Here is a 20,104-nt window from a genome sequence, read left to right on the forward strand (position 1 = left end):
TTTTGGTGGCTATACTGTTTATTCAAATAACTTTGTTGTTAAATAAAAAATGGAAAAAAAATCAAAAAAGGTGGGAAGAAACTTGCGGGAAAGTCTGGGCTATTGTGGGATAAAACACTACTTGCTAGCGTTAGACCACCTTAGTTCAACTAAACAAATGTTTGAACTCTTATACCCAAAGGCAATGAATAAAAACGCACACACAAAGAAACGCAGACACGTCATCTACGAAAGGACGCTCCAATCGTCGAATGTAGCATTAGCTCTTCAAAAGCTGCCTGTTATAAGAATCTTGGCCAAGAAAACAAGCTGAGAGCAAATGGTAACATCGATGAGAACTGTCTTTTTCCTATAATTCAAATCTCAGAGGAACAGGTGGTTTAGACAGTCTCTGCTTCTTGAAAACCAAAGAAAATAAATTTGGATTTCTCACAAGCTTCGAGTTCGAGCAATCCTAAGAGTCAACCCAAGTTGGGAAACGAACCACGATCAGTCCAACAAGAAACATATCAAATAGATTATCGAGTAGTGATGTCCCTAATTCTGTACACTATGCATCCAAGATGCTTCAGGCGGTAGCGCTGGATGCCTTCCATTTGTACTTGGCTACGCTGACACCAAACGATGGCTTCCGCTGAGGCGGGTGGTAGAAGTAGCAGTTGGCGTTCACACAGGATGTACCATAGTGGCAAGTCTGGAAAAGTACAGGAATATGGAAGATGCAATGCATTATCAAATATAATAAAGAAAAGGAACTTTGCATGACCAATTTATCCGTGAAATGAATAATTTCAACACAAAGTAGGGATAGATTTAAGTTAATGAGTTAATAAACGAAAATTACATAAGAGAAAAAAAAAACAAATGCAATCGCAAGTGAAAACGAAAAGCTATTGTTTTAAGAATATCAACTAAAGATAGAAAGAAAACTCTTACGACTTACTTTTGGATGTTTGAAAGCGCAGTTTGGCTTCCTACATTTGTTACCGTAGAGGCATGGGGTGAGAGAAGAAAGGCTCGGCACTGGATTGGGTTCCGCAGACAGTGGAACACTAAACCAGCGAATGGTGAAATAAGATTAAATAACTTATACCAAAGAGAGAGCATAAAGCCAATAAAATGAGAATGGCTTACTCAGGAGAAATCTTTGTCGAATCAGGGGCAATGATTGTGGTCGCTGAAGAAGTGACAACAGGTTGAGGAGGCTAAAAACAAAACGAAAGAATTCTTGACTTCAAAGAATGAAAGGCACAAAACTAGCAGCTGTTACCTGAACTGTCACAGGAACTGAAGCTGTGACAGCGACAGGGACTACAGCAGCTGTAATTCTTCCATGTGTATAAGGACAGTTTGGATTTGCGCAGTTACGATCAAATCGACACGGAGGATGAATGTAGAGGCACCGAGCACCGAAAGAACAGTGGGGAAAATTACTGAAATGTAGAGCGAGGTTTTAGAGAAAAACAACTGGTAGTAGCGATGAAGTGAACCAACTGACATGCACTGTTTAGTGGGATGAGTATAAGAACAATTTTCCCCTTGTCGACAAGCAGGCCAGAACCGACATCGTTCTGGTATTTTCGTGACCGACGGGAAGGACTGCTCCTCCTGTCAAAAAATATTAACTTTGCCTTAGAAAGAGAAACAGATATTGTACAGTACCATACTAAGAAGTCTCGAATGATACTTATATTATATAAATAAAATATTTGGTTTCGTAAAAATATTTTGCTTGACATCTAACACTACCACCAAATCTGATATTAATGCACTTAAAATAGTAGCTAACTCGGTAAGGGAGCAACAGCAACGGCTGAACAGTGACCAAAAACGAAAATAAAATTTTAATCTTTTTTAAAATTGAAACTTCTGCTCGGGACAATTACGCTTTTCATCCCCTGATGTCGATAAATGGATACCGACAAGCAGGATAAAAACACTGGCTTCTTACATCGACTGGTCTCCGCATGTCACTATGTAGGCTGAACTCATAGAACCCCCGAAAGATTCTGAGTTGAAGTCCAAAGTGCTGGCGTATTCTAAGATTGACTGATTAACGCAAGACACTTTATATGCTGAGACGATCAAGTATCAGAACTTTTATGTAAAAGATTTGATGCAGTGAAAAGTTCATAGGTACTGACATTCCTCTTTCTTTTGCCTCCTTCTTAAAATTCCTTATGACTTCATTAAGGCGATTTAAAATGACTGTTTTCTACTAGTACTAGTGATATTAATAGCATCCATAACCCAAACACAATCACATACTAGACGATTACAAGTTTAAAAAAATAGAAGAGAAGGCAGTTTTTATACTAGTAAGTTGTTATAGTGTTTTCCATTTAAATGGGAGAAGAAAACACAATCAAAGAAAAGTATGACTTACCTTTGCGAGCGGGGTAGGCACGTAGTTCTGGGGTGTTGGCGCTGACGGATGGGATGGAGATGGAGCATACCCAGACCAGCTATTTCCTCTACTTAGCTGATGGGTAGGAGGAACTTCGCCGTCTTCGTCCATTGAGGAAGAGACACCACATGCGTCAGCTAAGACAGCGTCTATCTTCGCTTCTGGAAAAAGAATGAGATCGTAAAGCAAAAACGGAACATGAAACCCTGGCGTTTTTTCAGAGATTACAAAAAAAGAGCATATGCGAATAGTTAGAAGTTAATAGAAATTGTCACTGAGTCCTTCATATCATTCACCAAACAAAAGTTCGTTCCTCATAGTTTTTTTCTAAGTTAGGAATTCGCATTCGAAGTTGAAGCCGAAAAAAAACTTTCTATTTTACAGGGAAAAAGGCTGCAGTGGTGTTAGTCTTGGGTGGATTTCCTCCCACTCACGATGGGTTTCCAAGAATTCAACGTCTACAACAACAATAATTTCGGATTTTTAACCATCATTCTGCTTGTTTTCATGTCAAAACTGAATAAAGGACCGAATTACGAAAAAATGAGTGGTAGCTATGGGTAAAGACATTTTTTTTATCCAAACAATATTGTCTACATCGAACTAGTTTTCCTTCTATTCTGAATTGATAATTGTAAAACCAACTAGCGAGAATAAAGGGTGATTTGCTCGGTTACAACTAGAAACTGAGGGAAAAATACCGTCGTCATCCGTCGAATCGTCCTCGTCTAGCTGAATCTGGCCGTCCCACTTCCGCACAGAAGGTGAATCACTGCCATCCTGCAGAAAATTAAACGATAAAAAAGGCCCAAAACAAACAATGGAATGAAATCCAACAAAGGCTGAAGACAAGAAAACAACGAGAATGGAAATAGCAAATACGAAGAAATATCCACGAACTATTATCTCATCATCCAACTCCACTGTGCGTCCACGTTTTTCAGGAATAACCACAACCCCTCCATTCTTAGCATCTTAAACAGATATCAGTTTGGTGAGATTGTTTAAAAGTTAAAAAAAAAGATTAGGAAACCTAAAAAAATAACTCACCTCCCTCCTCCTTTTCCTTCCTGCGCTTGAGAGTTGCTTTCTTCGGGTTACCGAGCGATCCAATATGTTCTTTGGCTCCCTTTAACGTTACAGTTATTTGGGGACTATTTGAACGTCTGCGGGACCTGGCCCCTACCACAACTTTCGCATCGTCGTAAGTATTCTCTCTGAAAAGCATGAAATCAGCCATACAAGTATGCAGCAAGATTAAATTAATCCTACAAGCAGAAGAGACAACAGGGAAAAATGTAGTACACACCCGTCACTACCCACTTCCACTACAGTAGGCCGACTTAATCTATTCTTGAGCGGAGATTTAGACGTTGCACTATGTGTTGAACCCTTCTGAAAGGAAACTGTATAGTAGACGAAGAACCATAATGCCTTAATGGACAGAGCCAAATCTGAGACAGAAAACCTTCTTGTCCATAAGTGAGGCGCCATATCCAGCACTAACACTAGCCTGGTTCATGGCTTTGAGAAACATTGAAGATCCAGCCTTCATAGTTTTCTTCTCCATTTCACTATAATTTGTTATTAACAGAACTGCTTTAAACTTTTACCTCAAATTTTTATAACGATTCCGAAACGAGGATTATCTTTTGGAAAGCCCATAAACAACAAGTCAGCTAACCTTACGGCTGGTTTGATCTTGCGCATCACATGTACTTGCGAAGATACTTTCACCGGCTCAGGACTTGCAGCAAGCGGGCGTTGTGCAACTACAGATGACGCAACCTTAACCTAGTTACGTAGACGAGAGTATAGTTGGACGAGAAATGTTTCGTTAATAAAGCTACAAAGAGCCGAAAATCAAAACTGACCTTCTTCGAGCGCTCCTCAACTTCATGCTCAAAGTCTTCGTCGGACCAAGTTCTGGATCGCGAGCGAGATCTACGTTCCTTTTGACGTCGAGTAGAGCGTAACGTTTCGCGACTACGAGACGTTTCTGATCGCGACTTTAGCCTAAACCAAGGACTATGCACCAAGCACCAATTTGAAGCTTAGGTTGCAATGCAACTAGGGAAAAGAACAGAAACGAAAGAATGAACGAACGTCAAGTCAATGAAAGTACACCAAGTGTAACAGAAATATACCGTTCTTGTTCACGTTGACGTTCAGCTTCCCTAGCTCTCTCTTCGCGTTCCTTTTCTTTTGCTTTCTCTGCTTGCCGCAATCGTTCTCTTTCCCTTTCTTTCTCCTTTTCCCGCTCCTTCTCTTTTTCGCGTTCCTTTTCCTTCTCCACCTCACGTCTCTTTGATTCTGATTCGGTCTGGCGATGTGACGTCTCGTAAATTTTATTTTCTAAAAATGGGGAGGAAATTAAAACTATGGAACAATGAAACGAGAATTAAAATTGAAAATTTGAAACAAACCACGCAAATCTGACCTCAAAAAAAGAAGTTAGACAAAAATCACCTTTTCTGTCGTCTTTCTTGGAAGTGGAAGCATGCGAATGTGAATCTACCTCTTTTCGACGTTCTTTGTGTACCTCCTAAAATTTTGGTGAATATCTTTAGGCTTTCGGACAACCAGTACTCAGTGGAAAGGTTGTAGAACGAACTTTATTCGGTTTCTCGGTCACTGAATGGGTTTCCGGTTTACTACCAGCAGATTGAAGTCTCTCAAACAAGTCGAACAGCCTTAAAAAAACAACCGTGTATGACTGACGTGAACGTAAATATCAGTTCTTGTACGAATCCAAACAAAAAAAAACGCATAAAAAGCACTAAGCATGTTGTGAAGTGTGGAAAAATACTATATGCTGTCTTTACATACACTCAGTAATTGACATAAGAAAAAATCGTACACTACCAAAATCCTAACGTTTTATATAAGCAACTTCTTGAATCCACTGCTCAGTTATAACAATCAGCTCTTACGTATAACACTCCATCAAAAATTGTAAGTCTTTCCTAGCATTTCTTTCTTAGAATTTTCTCTTTTCAGGGAACCAAATTATTACTGGTGGAGATTACGTAAAAGTCATTACAATTTTAGAGAAAGCCACTGCATTCGTAAGAACTCTTGAAAAATCCTTTACTTCTACAAGATTTTTGGACTTGTTATATAGAAATAGGTTCTAAGGGAAAAACAAATTCTTCTCGGACTCTGTCATAGAACATTTCCATGAGTTTATCGGAGGGGTTTGGAACACTAAAATGCTGTCGTCTCCCATATACTCACGATATTGTTATTACCACAGTGCGCGTGCTAGTCCGTTTCTTTCCATTTAACTTCATATTTAACACATTTGACACTAACATCCTTCACACCGAGAGAGGACAAAATGTAGACGATCACTAACCAATCCACGAATTTATTTGTGCATTTTCCCAAGAACAAATTTAGGTCGTCCTTCATTTGATTTTTTTCCTTTTTGTTCGCAATCATCACCATTATGTATTCGGGTAGCTCATCGTCTACATAGACTCCGAGTTCCTCGAGCTTTGCTTTGATCGCAGCCTAAAAAAGTGGACTGGTTTAAGGGGGATCATAAAAAGTACTGCGAAGTAGCTTTCATTTACCTTCAGTTTTTTCGACACATCCAAATTCTGTCCTATAGCCATGATACCCACCTGGAAATAGACTTCAAAATTCTGTTCCAGATGTGATTAAGTAAGAATAAAACACGGTTAGAGGAAGGTTCAACTAAAAATAGAGCAGGAAACGGAGTGAAAACAAAACTGCATGATTTCAAAAGTCTAGCTTCATGAGAGCGTCACTACGTCAGTCAAAACTGGACGAATTCCCAGGGCAAGAAAATAGAGATCATATACAACCATTCGTACATTAGTGAATTTGATCAATAAAGCAGCGACGATCCACGAGAAAAACCGGCTATACGCATAACCACAACGAGCGAATACGAAAATATGGCGCGGACAACTCGCCCCCATGAGATTCGGAAGATGCACAGATCAAACGAAACGAAGCGATGCGATCTGATAGCTAAATCCTGTGGAAATAGTTGTTGCAGTAGTAGGAAATCAAAAGAGCAGAAGTTAATGGATCCAAACTTTAGATGTTAACGGATGGCGCTGAATTCTGCAGCGAAACACCACCTATTCCCTTTGCGCACCATACGAGCACGAGCAGGTGGAACCAGACAGTATAAGATCCTACAATAAAAACAAAAAGAAGGAACATCTCCAGGAAATAAAAAATAAAGCGTTGGGAAGTCTGGCGTACGAGTTCGCAATTCGAAAGTCCGCAACATCCGTATCGACACATTGCAATTTACGAGATATCTCACCAGCCGTGCTTCTCCCGACGACATGTGCTTTTTTGTCCATTATTTGTTGCCTCGAGGAGTCATTGCTGTTTTCATTCAGGCAAATCAATAAATTAGCGACAGTTTCTTTCTTTTTTCATAAAACTCTGCAAGGGGTAATAATTCCTTACTTAGGCGGCTTGTTGGTTCGTTCCTGGTGGGTCCATTCTTTCGACTGATGTAAATCCTGACAGTGAAATGCGGATCATAGTATATTACTAGAGTTCTTCAGCTTCTACCTTTTTTCAGGGTCTTAGATCTTGGTAAGTAGATTCGGAGCGGAAATCTAGCACTCTGCACTCTACATTTATCTTGGTTTTTGGAGTTCTTTTGAGCGCACCTTATGACTATCCGACGCCTTCTATTGCATGAGAAACTTTTACTTTCAGTGTCGAGACGATGCTCTGTATATCCGAGAATCAACATTTTAGTGCATTTGTAAGATAAGACAAGCGTTTCTTCGTAATAAACCTTCTTATCTTTTATATCGATCAAAAGCTACCGTCTCTCGTACAAAAAACCAATTGCTTAGCGGAGCTTGCATATTTTGCTGCTCAGATCCTCGTTCTCCAGCTCTTTACAATTGACAGTTTCAGTTCATTCCTCAGTTAACTATGTGCTTCAATATTGAGTCATTTTGATGTTACTGACCTCTACAATTAAGTTAGAGCTGTTGTATCTACTGTTGAGTCCCTGTTGCTCTCTCGTGATGTTTGGGCTGCCCTCTTATGAATGATGTGCGAGAAATGCAGCCATAATGCCCGTTACGTTATGGTGAACCAATCTCACCTCTTTGATCTATGTCTATATTTGCTACAAAAGGTGCTCTTTCAGCTGTGATGATCCAGTCTCCTACAATCGTTATTCACTTGGGAAAAAAAGTTGAACAACTGAAAATGTCACTGATCAGACCTGCTTTACTTTCTTTTGATTATCCGTCGATCGGGTGTTTTTTTTTAATATATTTTTTTTATTATTTTCCTCGAGGAAGAGGTCCGTACCTTTTCAATCATGCACGTTATTTTTGACACTGAACGCTGCTCGAACAGTTCAGCTGTACATGTACTCCATTCTCCTCGGGAGAACCGTTTCATGTTGAAATTCATACACCTCTTTTTCAGACATGACAGAATCAACAGAGGACTTGAAAGCCGATGGCAATCGTTTTTTTCAACAGGGACGATATCAAGAAGCTATTGATGCATACAGTAAAGCGATCATTCGTAACCCGCACGTATCCACCTACTTCACAAATCGAGCTCTTTGTCATATGAATGTAAGGTACCACTAGTGTTCCTGCGCTCCCCATGTTTGCATCATACGCTTTCAGTTGAAAGCGTGGGCTAAGGCTGCTGAAGACTGTTCCAAAGCTGCATTCCTGGATAGAAATAACGTTAAGGTCCGACATTTTTGGCGTTCTTACGCATTCTTTGCTTTCTCCTTTCTTTTCTGGGGTTCTCCTCTACTCATAGGTATGTTGTAGCACTTGTTCAGGCTTACTACTTCGGTGGACGAGCTGCCATTCAGCTAGGAAACTATAATGAGGCAATTCGACTCATTACAAAAGCTAAAGAATTGGCAAGCAGTCAAAAGGTATGAAATTTATATTTTTCCTGTATTTGGTCATTTTCATGTGTAGGAGAATTTTTAAACAAAGTTTAAATTAGACCTTTCTGTTTAGATGAACTTTGGCGACGAAATTCACGCACAAATGCGTCTTGCACGCAGGGAGAAATTTCGAATGGAAGAAGAAAAACGAGTGAAGGAGGAGGGTGATCTTCAGATATATCTTCGGAGGTATATCAAACTTTCGTATCAACTAAATACCGGGAATTCTAATATTTTCTTTGTCATTCACAATATGGTCTGTTTTGGCTGGTTTGTTAGCAACTAGCAGCAGTACGTCTGCTCTCTTCCCGATAGCTTGCAAAAGTATTTGGAAAATTTTCAACTTAATTTTGTTTTCACATATACATAAGAGAGATTGAGAAAGAAATGTACTACACTTTATAGGCTCATTGACGAAGATGTCACGCGGCGAATAGCCGAACTGCTTTCTGCACAGTTCGCAGCTAAGTCAGAGGTTACCGAAGAGACAGCCGAGAAAATGGAGCAGATCTCATCAGAAGGAGAGCAACATAAAGCTCAATTAGACTCACTTTTCGCACAGGTCCGTGTCATTTCTGCTTTTCTGGACGTTCCGCTCAATCAAGCATATGATTATTCTGCACTAATACAACTAATAAATAATGGTATAGTTTGCTGCTTTGTTTTATGCGCTTTTATGAGAAGCGTTGCTGTGAAACAATAGCTGTTTTTCTTATTGACATTTGTATAGAATTTTTATTTTTCTTATTCTTGTTAATTTTGCTGCATCACTAGTTGGGTCAAAACGCCATGACGCACGGTGCAGTTGCGTAAGCGGTTGCGCTCGAAGCGTTACGGTGGAGCGTAGCGTTTAGGATCGAGTGAGGACCTCTGCTACCTCCGTTCAATGCTACAGTCCGCGACTGTCCTCACTCAGTGTTAACCGTTATCTCCCTCGCACCGCTTTGAGCGCAACCACAACTGCACCGTGCTTCATGTTTTGAATCTACGATATATCGAGTATAGCATCCAACGCAAGCTGAGGGCGAGTGTACAATTTACACGTCTTCCGTTGAACATTCATGTTTTTCTGTGCGTTTATGTGTACATAAATATGCGAATAGAATCCCCTTCAAAGCAGAAATTTATAGGATATTAAAAAAATATTCAAGTCTATAGCATAGTATGAAAGATATAACAAGCTGTTCTGCCGGATATAACGAACGGAATCCTTTCTTCTTATAACAGAGTACCAACGAAAGTATCAGAATGAATCTCTGTGTGCTTTCGGCCTATGCTGCTTTTCAAAAGTCATGGTTTTGCGTTAAAATGGTAAGGAGTAGTTGTTTGGATCTATTCATTTATCACTATTTTGAAGGTTGATGACCGACGAAGGAAAAGAGAAATTCCGGATTTTCTGTGCGGAAAAATCTCATGTGCGTTGCTACAAGATCCAGTAATTACTCCATCGGGTATCACTTACGATAGAGCAGACATTAAACAACATTTGCATAGAGTTGGTAAGTTACTTTGTGCAGTAACGACGTTTGAGTGCCGTTTTATTGCTTCTTTCTGTCCATGGTTTTGCTGAATTAATCCGACTTTTCTTTGCAATTGTACAATTTTATCCCTATATTTTCACTATTTCCATTTTTAATTCATATGTAATTCAGGACATTTCGATCCCGTCACAAGAGCTCCCCTGACCGAAGCTGATCTCATTCCGAACCTTGCCATGAAGGAGGTACTGGAACACTTTCTTATCGAAAATCCGTGGGCTAAATACGAAGATCTGCTGAGTTAAATGACAACAATATGTTTGATATTAAACTAATCCACTGCTAATTAAATAGTAGGGTCTCCGCAAGCCTTATTGTCGTTGAAAAAAGAGTCCTGTTGCGAATATGTCAAAACTTTTACTCGTCTCATGTTAGCTTTCTTTATCTATTGTACAAATGTGATATCGTTTCTATATCGTGAACGTTTTGTAATTATGTAAGTAGATCGTGGTCATTCCAATCGTAGATTTGAGTGGGATCTAATGACTCCTGATTCCTTCTTCAGCACCGTTTTATGCTTGGAGTCTACGGTTTTAATCCTAATATTATGATGGTCTTGTTTAAAAGGTGTGAGCTAAATCCTATTAAATGAATTTATTATTCTTTTTGGACATCTTCAATATCTGTGAACTGTAAATATCAGCCCTATCTCGTCATTGATGTCACTAACACATAAATTTTCGATGTATTGTGTAAAATTGTGGGAAATGTCAAAAGTTTAGCATTGGCTTAACCACCACCATTTACCTACTCATGTCAATGCACTATTTAGGAAGTTTACACTTTCTCGAACACAGAGCTGAAGACTCAGTTCTCCTTCTTTGAAATAGCTGTATTCTGTTTTTGTTTGGTGTATAAATTTATTATTGTATAATATCGTCAAAATTGTTGCGTTTAACTCATTACAATTTCCACCTTCTTGGCGGTATCCATACGGCGCGCTGAAGAGAATTGTCTCATCTGGGACACATGTGTTTAGCGATGCTTATCCCTACTTGGCGCTCTATATTGGTTTATATTAGCGGTGGCAAGAATGTGTGCTTCCAGAACTTCTTATATGAGAGCATTATTTATTGAATTCTTTGTCATTTTCGCCATTTAGCGAGGAGAGGCAGATGTATTTGGGCTTCTTATCTTTCTTTAAATTCTTGAAGGTGTGCAGATATTTTCATCTCTTCGCTATTATGTTGTTGTAGTGAAGTTCAGAACGTAGACCGAGCATTTCGATGAAATTGGGGCGGGCCTATTCACTCTTTTCACTGTGAAAGATTGTGGACTTGTGAAAGTGTAGACCTCCGCGACATTCGCGGCTGTGGGCTTCGTTCCACGAAGTCAAGGTCATCGGAGGTGCATCGTTATTCGTGAGGACTATTCAGGCACAAAAGTGCAACAATTCTGCACTGTCAACCATGCAATGTTGAAAATTCTTTGTTACCTTGTGTAATTCCAAGTCAAAGACCCTAATATGACCTCTTGCTGCATGTGATGGATTTCGAGATATTTCACCAGTCTAGAATATGAAGGTCACGTAGTTGGGACCGTACTTCACAGCCGATTATAGGGCTTTTGTGATTCGCCCACACAAGAAAGTAGATAAGATTGTAGAAAGGTTGTTGTTTCCCTCTGTACTTTGCGTTTAAGATATAGCCTCAATCCTACAGTACTCAATAAATAAATGGCATAAAACTAGCGAAGCCGTACGCGAACGTCGCGCTGCGGCAATGTACTTTCCAAATATTACTCCTCCTAGCGATCGGATCTTGGCTTCTTTCATGCCAAACCTGTTGGAGGCGATTGCTCCAGTGTTCAAAGTCCGGGGCTTTTTTGCTCAGTTTTTGAACATTCCAATTTTTTAATTGTGGATTCTTTCTCCTTTTGGATGGCCGAATATACGAATTATTTGGACTCTTGCAACTTTTTTTTTTGTGGAAACTCCTTAAATCGCGAAATATCGAACTGTTGTTGCGCTATCAGGTGGCTCAGGACGGAATGAAATTCGATCAAACCGCATAAAAGGTCGCTATCGGAGTTGCGCGGTGGGACCTTGGTCACCTCTGTGGCTCTATCGGAGTGAGCGAGAGTCCTACCTCCGCAACTGTTACTCAGGATAGCCGCTCACGCAACTGCAACAGGGTTCAGGTCGTTTTGATCCGGCCGTATTGCTGTTTGAACAAAGGTTCAAACTTTTAAAACCAATAGATTAACGAATTTTTCGAGGAATGATCTCATGGTATGGTGCTGCAAAAAAAAAAGATAGTATTTTCTCATAGCAGTTGCAATATCAAGGTATTCATTCGAAGAAAGAAATGTGGTAGATGTCGGCATTGTACAAGAAATATTGTCAGGACCTGATAGTGTTGTTAGTGAAACCGGACTTTACTGGACCTTTTGAACCACATAGGGGTTGCGCCAAGTTTTTTTGTTCTAATGTTTGTCACATTACGACCGATCGCCTACCTGACCATCGATTAGTGCGGTTCATTGGCATCGACGAACGGGCCATGTTATGGGACCGTGTTGCAGCCACATGCGGTGCTCGCACTGCAATGACAAACGGTTCAAAGGCTGTGCCGTAGACTTTATGGACGTAGGTATAGTAGGAAAACTATTCGAAACCTTGGTGCACTGCACTGTATGCGGCTGCACTCGAAGCGGCGCGGTAGAACGTTGCGGTTGGGATCGAGAGGGGACCCTTACTGGCACCATCTATCGCTGCAGTCCAAATGAAACCAGCCATGATCCGTACCATATCAGCCACAACCTCCAGTTTCAGGTCAGGGTTTTGACCCGACCATACTTATGTTAAGCCGGTGCAGTACATAGTGTGAATGGATGGTAACAACGATTGCCCAAAGTAGGTCGATTTCCGGGAGCTCTTTCAGCTCAATAAATAATGTTCAAGCCAACTTGCTTCGAAATAATAACTGTTGGTCTATTTTTTGGTTTTCTCTCTTCCGTTGTGGTTTTGTTGCGTTATTGATTATTGTTATTTTTTTTCTAACGTTATTGAGGGAAATGATTATGAGAAATAAGTTGTAAAGAATGTTACTGTAAGAAAAAAAGTGCTCTAAACAAAATGGTTCACGATCGTCATTACGGTATTATGAAGGAGTGGTCACCGATTTGTCATCGAGCCGCAGATGCAGTTAACTATTTCGCAGCTCGTTGACATTATCATACCTGCAAGTGACATATTGTTCGGTGATGGGACCATAAATTGGACTCAACAATAACTCCCAAAAAATCCATTTATGCACCTTATATTTCCAAAAGGTTATGTGATCTAGGCTAAGAAATGAGGCGACATCGGGTTCATACATATTTCTACCAAATATGGTTAACTGGTTGAAGTTGAAGTAGTTAGTATGTTGTTAGTAATTATTAGTAATCACATTGTTCCTGGAAAATTTAGAAGCTTTTTTGTCGTATTTTGTCATACAACCTAGACGGCGTTCCTACTAACTTCCTTTACGCCTCTTCCTGTGGCTGTGTGCTTGTCTCTGTCTCTCTTTAGTTCTGTTCTTCGTACAGTCCTCTCGTCTATTGTGTAATCCATCAGTGCGCACTTGTCGCATTGAAAACCTTCGCCTCGTTATGGTGTGTTTGGTCGACGCATCTGTGCAACAGGTTTTGCAACTTCTCAAACAGTACCTGCTACTTTTATTATCTAATCGAAAGTATATTTATTGAGCATATTATTTATTTTTTTACATTCTCCTTTAGTTTTCCGTGAAAACTGAAATACTTAGTAGATTCTCGTGACTTCATATGTTTGGGTCATCGAATACAGTACTGATCTTTTTTTCCGTATCAATTAGAATTCGTTTAAGGTTTAATCCGCATCCTTTTTTGTGCTTATGCGCTGAAGAAGAGTTTACTTCGAGGTTTTCTCAGTCATTAGTGAATAGCAGGACTTAGATCGTATGATATTTCTTTCATTATGGACGGTTTGTATACCTTTTGATTGTTTTTTGTTATAAAAGTATGAGCTGGAAGTAACTTCACTAAGTAGAGGTATTTATCTTTCATAACTTGAAAAAAAAGAATGTATGCACATGTACAAATTTGGTTACATTTTGTCACGAATGGTTTCAGCCATTCGATGCATAATTGTATTTTCTAATTTTTTTCTTCTATTATATCATAGAGTTACCATCTAGCGCGTTCAACCAAAATATCGCTTGCACGACGTAGGCGAATACCCTTTCCGCTTAACGGAAAGGCGTCACCGTTTTGTGTGTTCACTGCAGAGACAATTTGCTACTGTCCGTCTTTTCTTCCGACACTTCGGATCAGCTCGGTTGCTCGCGTTCGGTGGAAACTGTGCATCAACATGATGCATTCCCATCTCATTTTGCACTCAAAGGCAGCATACAGTCAGATCAAAACGGCATGAAGCTCGGTGCGTGGTTTGGGAGCTAGCATATGGGATCGGGGTGGAACCATTGATAACTGTAGCTCTGAGCGGTGCTAGCAAAGGTCCCCTTAGATCCTAACCGCTGCACTTCACCACACCACCGAGCGCTGTCGAATTACGCACTTGCACCGTGCTTCGTGTCAATTTTAACTCGACTATATCCGGAAACAGTAGAGGTTACGGTCTCTGTCGTTCAGTATGGAGTTCTTGTACAATTCGAGTATAACCGTAGCCGTGGCCAATTTTCCTTAATCATCCTGAAAAACGATGTGGGAAATGGCCTTAGGTACCTTAGAACGTGCCAACCGTGTGCACGCGCCGTGTCCTCAAGCGAGCGCTCGAAAGTCAATGAGGTCTCTTCAGCCGCCCATGCAAAAGTAAAACCGATGAGTGGGCTGCTGAGGGTACCGTGGCGTGTACAAAGGTGGCTGGCGCGCCCTAACGTACCTCGTAGGAGCCGACACCATTTCCCGCTCCGTTTTTCGGGACGATTAGGGGGAAATTGAGCGTGGTCAAACTCATGCCCGTAATGTACAACATGACTTCTATATTTGTCGACAATGACCCTAAGATTGTCATTTTCGTGATGTGTTGCCTCTAATATTCCGAAGACCAGAAAGTATAAAATATATGGTTCGAAGACTGCAAGAAATGAGAAATAAATGTGATTCCATTAACCACGGTACTTACGGTATGTCCAATGACACATCCCTGCTCCCGTAACGTGCCTAATTATTTTGAGTCACAATACAATCAAAGGAAAAAATCAAAATTATGGTGCAAAATCGCGTGAGTAGCTACGCCTAAAGATAAGAACCATTTATTTTTGTACCTTACGTCATACTTGCCCATACACCAAAACTTTTTTTTCGGATTCTACCTTAGAAAATCATGTGGTTTGACGTGCCTCTCATTAGCTTTGTGAAGTAGACTTGATGTTTAGATTTTGAGGATATTCTATTTCCTGATTTTTGGTACACGATACCAACATTATTCCTACTGTTTAGCAAAGTAACGTTGGTAATATTAAATAGGTGATAGGAAGATATGGATTGACTGAAGTTGTTTACTCGGAAGGTTTTCGCAACATTTTTAGGATGTTTTTTTTTTGTTAAAATTCATCTAGTTGTTGACAACAGAACTAGTGTACTTAGTGGAAATAAGCAGAGGAGCTTGAGAAATCTTAGGAGTCCCTGGTAAGCATAAAATTATTGTCAGTTGCTTTATAGTTATCACTGCATCATATCTAGTACAAAGATCGGTATCTAAGATTAGATAGACGGTAGACATCCTAAAAGTGTTGTGAAAACCTTCCAAGTTACGAACTTTGGTCAATCCACATCTTCCTATCATCCATAATAAATAAATATAATCGGTAAATAAAATTTAATCAATAAATACACAATGGATGTCGGGGAAAGGCGGAGGGAAGAGAAGAGAGAAGCGGGCCGGGTTGGGTCGGGTTGTGCCCTGCCGTTCAACTGGACAAGCTCGCCTCAGCTTTACGCTGTTGGCAGTTGATCTTGTTTCGCTTTATTAAACCTGAGGCCAAGTGTAATGAGCAAATTAGTTGTTTAAAACGAAACCTTCTAGAACGCCTAATAGTCATCAGTAAATGTTTACGATAACAATTCGGTAGGTGTGAATACAAGATGCTGTCTGTTGTTGTCAACAGCTCGATTTTCTGTGCGGTCATCGAAGGGTGAAGGGTTCGCTGCGTGTGCTGCAGAAACGTCTTGATTTGATTTATCAGGCTTCGAACAACGCGTCGCGTCCGGTTTCTGGTGTATGAAAACGATTGATTGATCAAATGTAGCGGTGTGTTATGGCAGTAAAGTATCTTATTCGGAATATTTTCGTTAGAAAATATGCAATTTTCTATGAATAACGAATTTTCTTGTTGGGAAAATTAAGAGAGCCTTCCTGCCATAACAGTGAGTGATTGAAAGCCGTAACGATCGCTATATTTTGATGTGTTTCCGTGGACACTCGTTAGCTACGCTTTACTGGTTGCCTTTTGTGTTTTGCGATGATTGTTTGCTAAGAAGTGATAGGTTTTCTTTTCTTTTCTTTTCTTTTCGAGGATAACATCATCACGTTTCAGCAGTAATGTTTTGGAATTCAGTCTTGCATTTCCTTTCGTATCCTGTGAGTTTCTTTTGTTGAGATTCTATTCTGAAATCTGGACCCAATTCTATGATTTATTTTTTCTCTATGTTTACTCACTCATTTTCTCATACTCATACTCATCCGTATTTATTTAAGAAGCTACTTTCTTTAGTGGTCTGTCTCAAATCTGTTGCGATTGACCACTGTTCGCAAATCGTGCTCCAGTGTAAACCAGTTAATAGTGCAATAGGTTAACCGAGGAGAAAAGTCTCTTTTTTTGTGTCGATATTTTTCTTTTCGACTATTTTCAAACTTGGTTTCTGTGTTTTTTTTTTTAATTGTTTACTTATTTCACGTTTTCCACTTTGTCCCATGCTAGCAGACGTGGTGTCCATATATTTTTCGTGCGTTTATCGCTGCATATTTCTGTTTTTGTTGGGATTAAGATTGCTGCAGAACATAGAATCCTCTTTGATGAATACTTAAATATTTCTTTTCTTTCGTTGAAATATTTGTGCGTGTATTTGCTTAGTTTTCTTCGTATTTTAAACTTCTGCTGAACGTCTTCAATTTCACAGCTTTTCATCTTCTACGACTTTGTTTCACATCTCAGAGCAGTTAAAAAACTGTCCAGCTCTAACGTATAAAAACCTCTCCTTTCGTTTGCCGACACCGTCGAATTTTCTCTCAAAACTCTTCCCTCACTTATTCTTCTCAACTTACTTTTCTCCTTTGCTATACAAAACAAATCATGTTCCACTTGCTTTTTAACAATATCAAAAAGTAAGGTAATTTTTGCTTACTTGGATCAGTTTGGAGCATTTACCCTACGTATCTCGCCAGTAACATTTTGCAGTATGACGGACACTACAAGAAACGTATCTGTTTTTTCTGGAAAGTCTTCACTGTAGGCTGCCATTCACGTGGAATTCATGCAGAATTCAAATGAGATGAGACATTGATGTTGATCTTACGTCACATTTTTTTTCGGTTTGAAAGATTATTATCTTGAGTTCTGCCATCTTTTTGACCATCCTGCAACTACCCTCCTTCTACAACCGTCTTCGGTTAAACATTGCATTTTACGTTAAGCTGAAGTAGAGAGGGCGTGGTTGTTGGGGTCACCCATTTGAGTTTTATTACTTAGCTTTACTGTTGAAAACATCCACAAATTCACCGTGTTAAAGCGTTCATTTGTATTATGAGCTAAGATTATTAATCATTAGTGTGACAGAGTAAGAATGGCTTGGCTCAGCCGACCATGTGCCTCACTAAATCGAACCACTCGCATCGAGAGAGCGGCTGTCACGAGCGCTGTTCGTCAATTTCCCATGCAGTAAATGGTGCGCCATTACTTCGTTTTGTTGCTAATTTCGTTAGACATCGATAGAGTATAAGAACACTTTTTAGAGATCATTTGAAGATATGCTGTTTTGCTTAAATTCTCTTTTTTTCAGCTAAAAGATCACACTGCTACAGTTTTCTCTTTGCGCATGCTTATTTTTTGTTTAATTAATTATTTGCGGATTGAAAACTGAAGTGCTTTCCACCACATATAGTGAAATTTGCGGAAAATAAAACCTATCATTTAGTTCTAAACGGGTATATAATGTGTATTGTTTGTTTATAAACAGCGTAAACAGTCCCTCATACGAAAAGTAGTCTCGCATTTGAACTTGCACCAATAGATTCCGTACAAGAATTTGTATTATTTGTGGCATCTTTTAGAACTTGTTGATTTTGATGCTAATTACTGTTGTGCGATCGATGGTGTTTCCAAAATTTTCTATTTCGTTTCCTGTTTTGTAACTGCCACATCGTAATTTTTACTGCAAAATATGCGTCACGAGTACTTTGACCTTTATTTCTCTTCAATTTTTTTCAAACGGTTGTTTCATTGAATATAAATCTTCGGCAATTTTTTTTTAACTTCTTCAGCCTTTTCAACTCTCTTCCTTACCGAGCCTTTGTCATCTTGTATCCACTACCATCGTCAGTTTGTGGAAGTGATCTCAGATGAACTTAATCTTCGAACTTTGATTTTATCGAGTAGTTGGACTTGGACTTCGTTCTTTATGGTGCATTGTTTAATTCTCTTCTCTCATTTGGCGTTCCTTTTGTTTGAAAAAGCAATCATAAACGCGTTAATTCTTCATAAAAGTACATTAGTTTGACTCACTATTTGCTTGCGCAAGTTAAGTGTCACGTATTTTTCCAAACTGAGTTTCTTATGGTTGGAGAAGTTGATTCATAGTTAATATTTTCTGTATTTTGCTCTTCGTGGGTGCACACTGTCCCCTCCATTTGCTCCGAATGCCTATATACCACGAAATTGCGAATCGTCGACAAAGCGCGGAAGAATTCATTATTACAGAAGCATTCATTATCCGCGGCCTGCAACAAGGACACGACCAAGACGTTCTCGTGTGGAATTATCCGAATTCCTACGTTTTTCTTCCAGATATTAGAAGGTCTTTGTGTAGTGTTTGTCCGCATTGGATAGCGTTGCTTCGCTTTCTTCACATTGAAGCTTCATCGGAAGATATGTGCAGCAATTTTGTAGTAGTTTTTTTTCAATCACACTACCTTTAAGGTGAAGTTACTGACTCATTATGTCAGATTATTAGGAACTAAAAGGCTCAAAAAGTCAAAAGACGCAAATGAGACTTATCTTCACACTAACATTAGTACTTTTTGTTGCCATCGGATCAAGGAGATTTTTCTTCCAGATTTTTTATTGCACATATACACTGTAAAACCTTTTCTTCGGAATAGCTTCCCGTTTTTGGGTTCTTGTTTCATTTTCGGGAGCAAATTTAGAGTACGACATCGTGTACTATGATTCTTTCTTCTTCTTATGATTCTTCTTGTTTCTGAAGATATAATTCGTCATGAGTCATTTCGTGTTGCACTTTTCTACAAGCAAAACTCAGGAGAAAATAATCAAGTTAACGCATTTCAATACTTTTTCATGCATATTTTTTGTTCTCTGCATGACTCATTTGCTGCTGTTGTTGTTTTGTTTGCTCTTTGCCTCCGCTCATCGGACAGATTGTTCTTGACTGTACTGGAGCTATTCTGGGGACTTTTTGGTGAATGATTCATCGCGCTGACGCCAATCCCCCAATGTGATTGTAACTGAATTGAGCTTGTCAATTTTTTTCTCCTTTCTTTCTTAAATCTCTGTCGTTCAAGCTAATGCTCATGGGACTTCACTTATCCTTCACTGTTTGATTGAAATGTGTTGCTTAAGTTACTTAGTTACTTCTCAAAATTTAATAACAATAGAAATACTTGCTAAAACAGAGTGTTTCCCTAGCGTCAAAGTTTTGTTTGATATTCTTACAGTACAGTTTCTGTCATTATTATCACTCCTGACGTTTATGGGAAGCATTATTGTTGTTTCCTTCCCAGGATGGATGCTCATCTGCTGCTCTGTGCTGTGCTCCATCTGTATGTTCTCCATTATCTTCCTTCTAGTAGTTCTGTCTGATATTTTTAAAACTTTTTAAATTGCGAACGATAACGTTACCAGGTGGTTGTATTTATTCTTTAGTTCTGTTTATATTCTTTTTTTTTCAGACTTATGTGATACGAGTTTTCTCCGGTGCCTTGCCCTCTTCCAGTGCCTTCTGTTATAACCTCGTCTGTATTCGTTTTGATGAATACTACTTTCTGTACATTGCTATCGTTATTTTCTT

The 20,104-nt window shown here is 39.4% G+C and overlaps 2 protein-coding genes across 4 annotated transcripts; one reads left to right on the forward strand and one right to left on the reverse strand.

Annotated features, from left to right (window-relative positions):
* Positions 1-568: 568 nt before the first annotated feature.
* On the reverse strand, positions 569-6,027 carry RB195_016198 (uncharacterized protein; the record flags this gene model as incomplete). Of its 3 annotated transcripts, none has more annotated exons than XM_064207246.1 (19): positions 569-694; positions 944-1,052; positions 1,135-1,205; positions 1,271-1,433; positions 1,499-1,608; positions 2,387-2,568; positions 3,109-3,187; positions 3,308-3,381; positions 3,458-3,536; positions 3,594-3,624; positions 3,717-3,802; positions 3,876-3,981; positions 4,092-4,195; positions 4,282-4,423; positions 4,555-4,762; positions 4,877-4,952; positions 5,022-5,100; positions 5,766-5,923; positions 5,986-6,027. In XM_064207246.1, 19 exons carry the CDS (start codon positions 6,025-6,027, stop codon positions 569-571), a joined length of 2,025 nt encoding a protein of 674 aa, XP_064063126.1. The 3 variants fall into 3 exon arrangements, with proteins under 3 accessions (XP_064063126.1, XP_064063127.1, XP_013305933.2); XM_064207245.1 differs by having other exon boundaries at positions 4,092-4,201; XM_013450479.2 differs by having other exon boundaries at positions 3,458-3,624.
* Positions 6,028-7,854: 1,827 nt separating this feature from the next.
* On the forward strand, positions 7,855-10,122 carry RB195_016199 (uncharacterized protein; the record flags this gene model as incomplete). Its single annotated transcript, XM_013450480.2, has 7 exons — positions 7,855-8,007; positions 8,062-8,130; positions 8,226-8,324; positions 8,413-8,528; positions 8,745-8,901; positions 9,697-9,838; positions 9,992-10,122. The coding sequence occupies 7 exons, from the start codon at positions 7,855-7,857 to the stop codon at positions 10,120-10,122; spliced, it is 867 nt and encodes a 288-aa protein (XP_013305934.1).
* Positions 10,123-20,104: the final 9,982 nt, after the last annotated feature.

Source organism: Necator americanus, chromosome V, assembly GCF_031761385.1.
Source record: "Necator americanus strain Aroian chromosome V, whole genome shotgun sequence".
Classification (NCBI taxonomy): domain Eukaryota; kingdom Metazoa; phylum Nematoda; class Chromadorea; order Rhabditida; family Ancylostomatidae; genus Necator; species Necator americanus.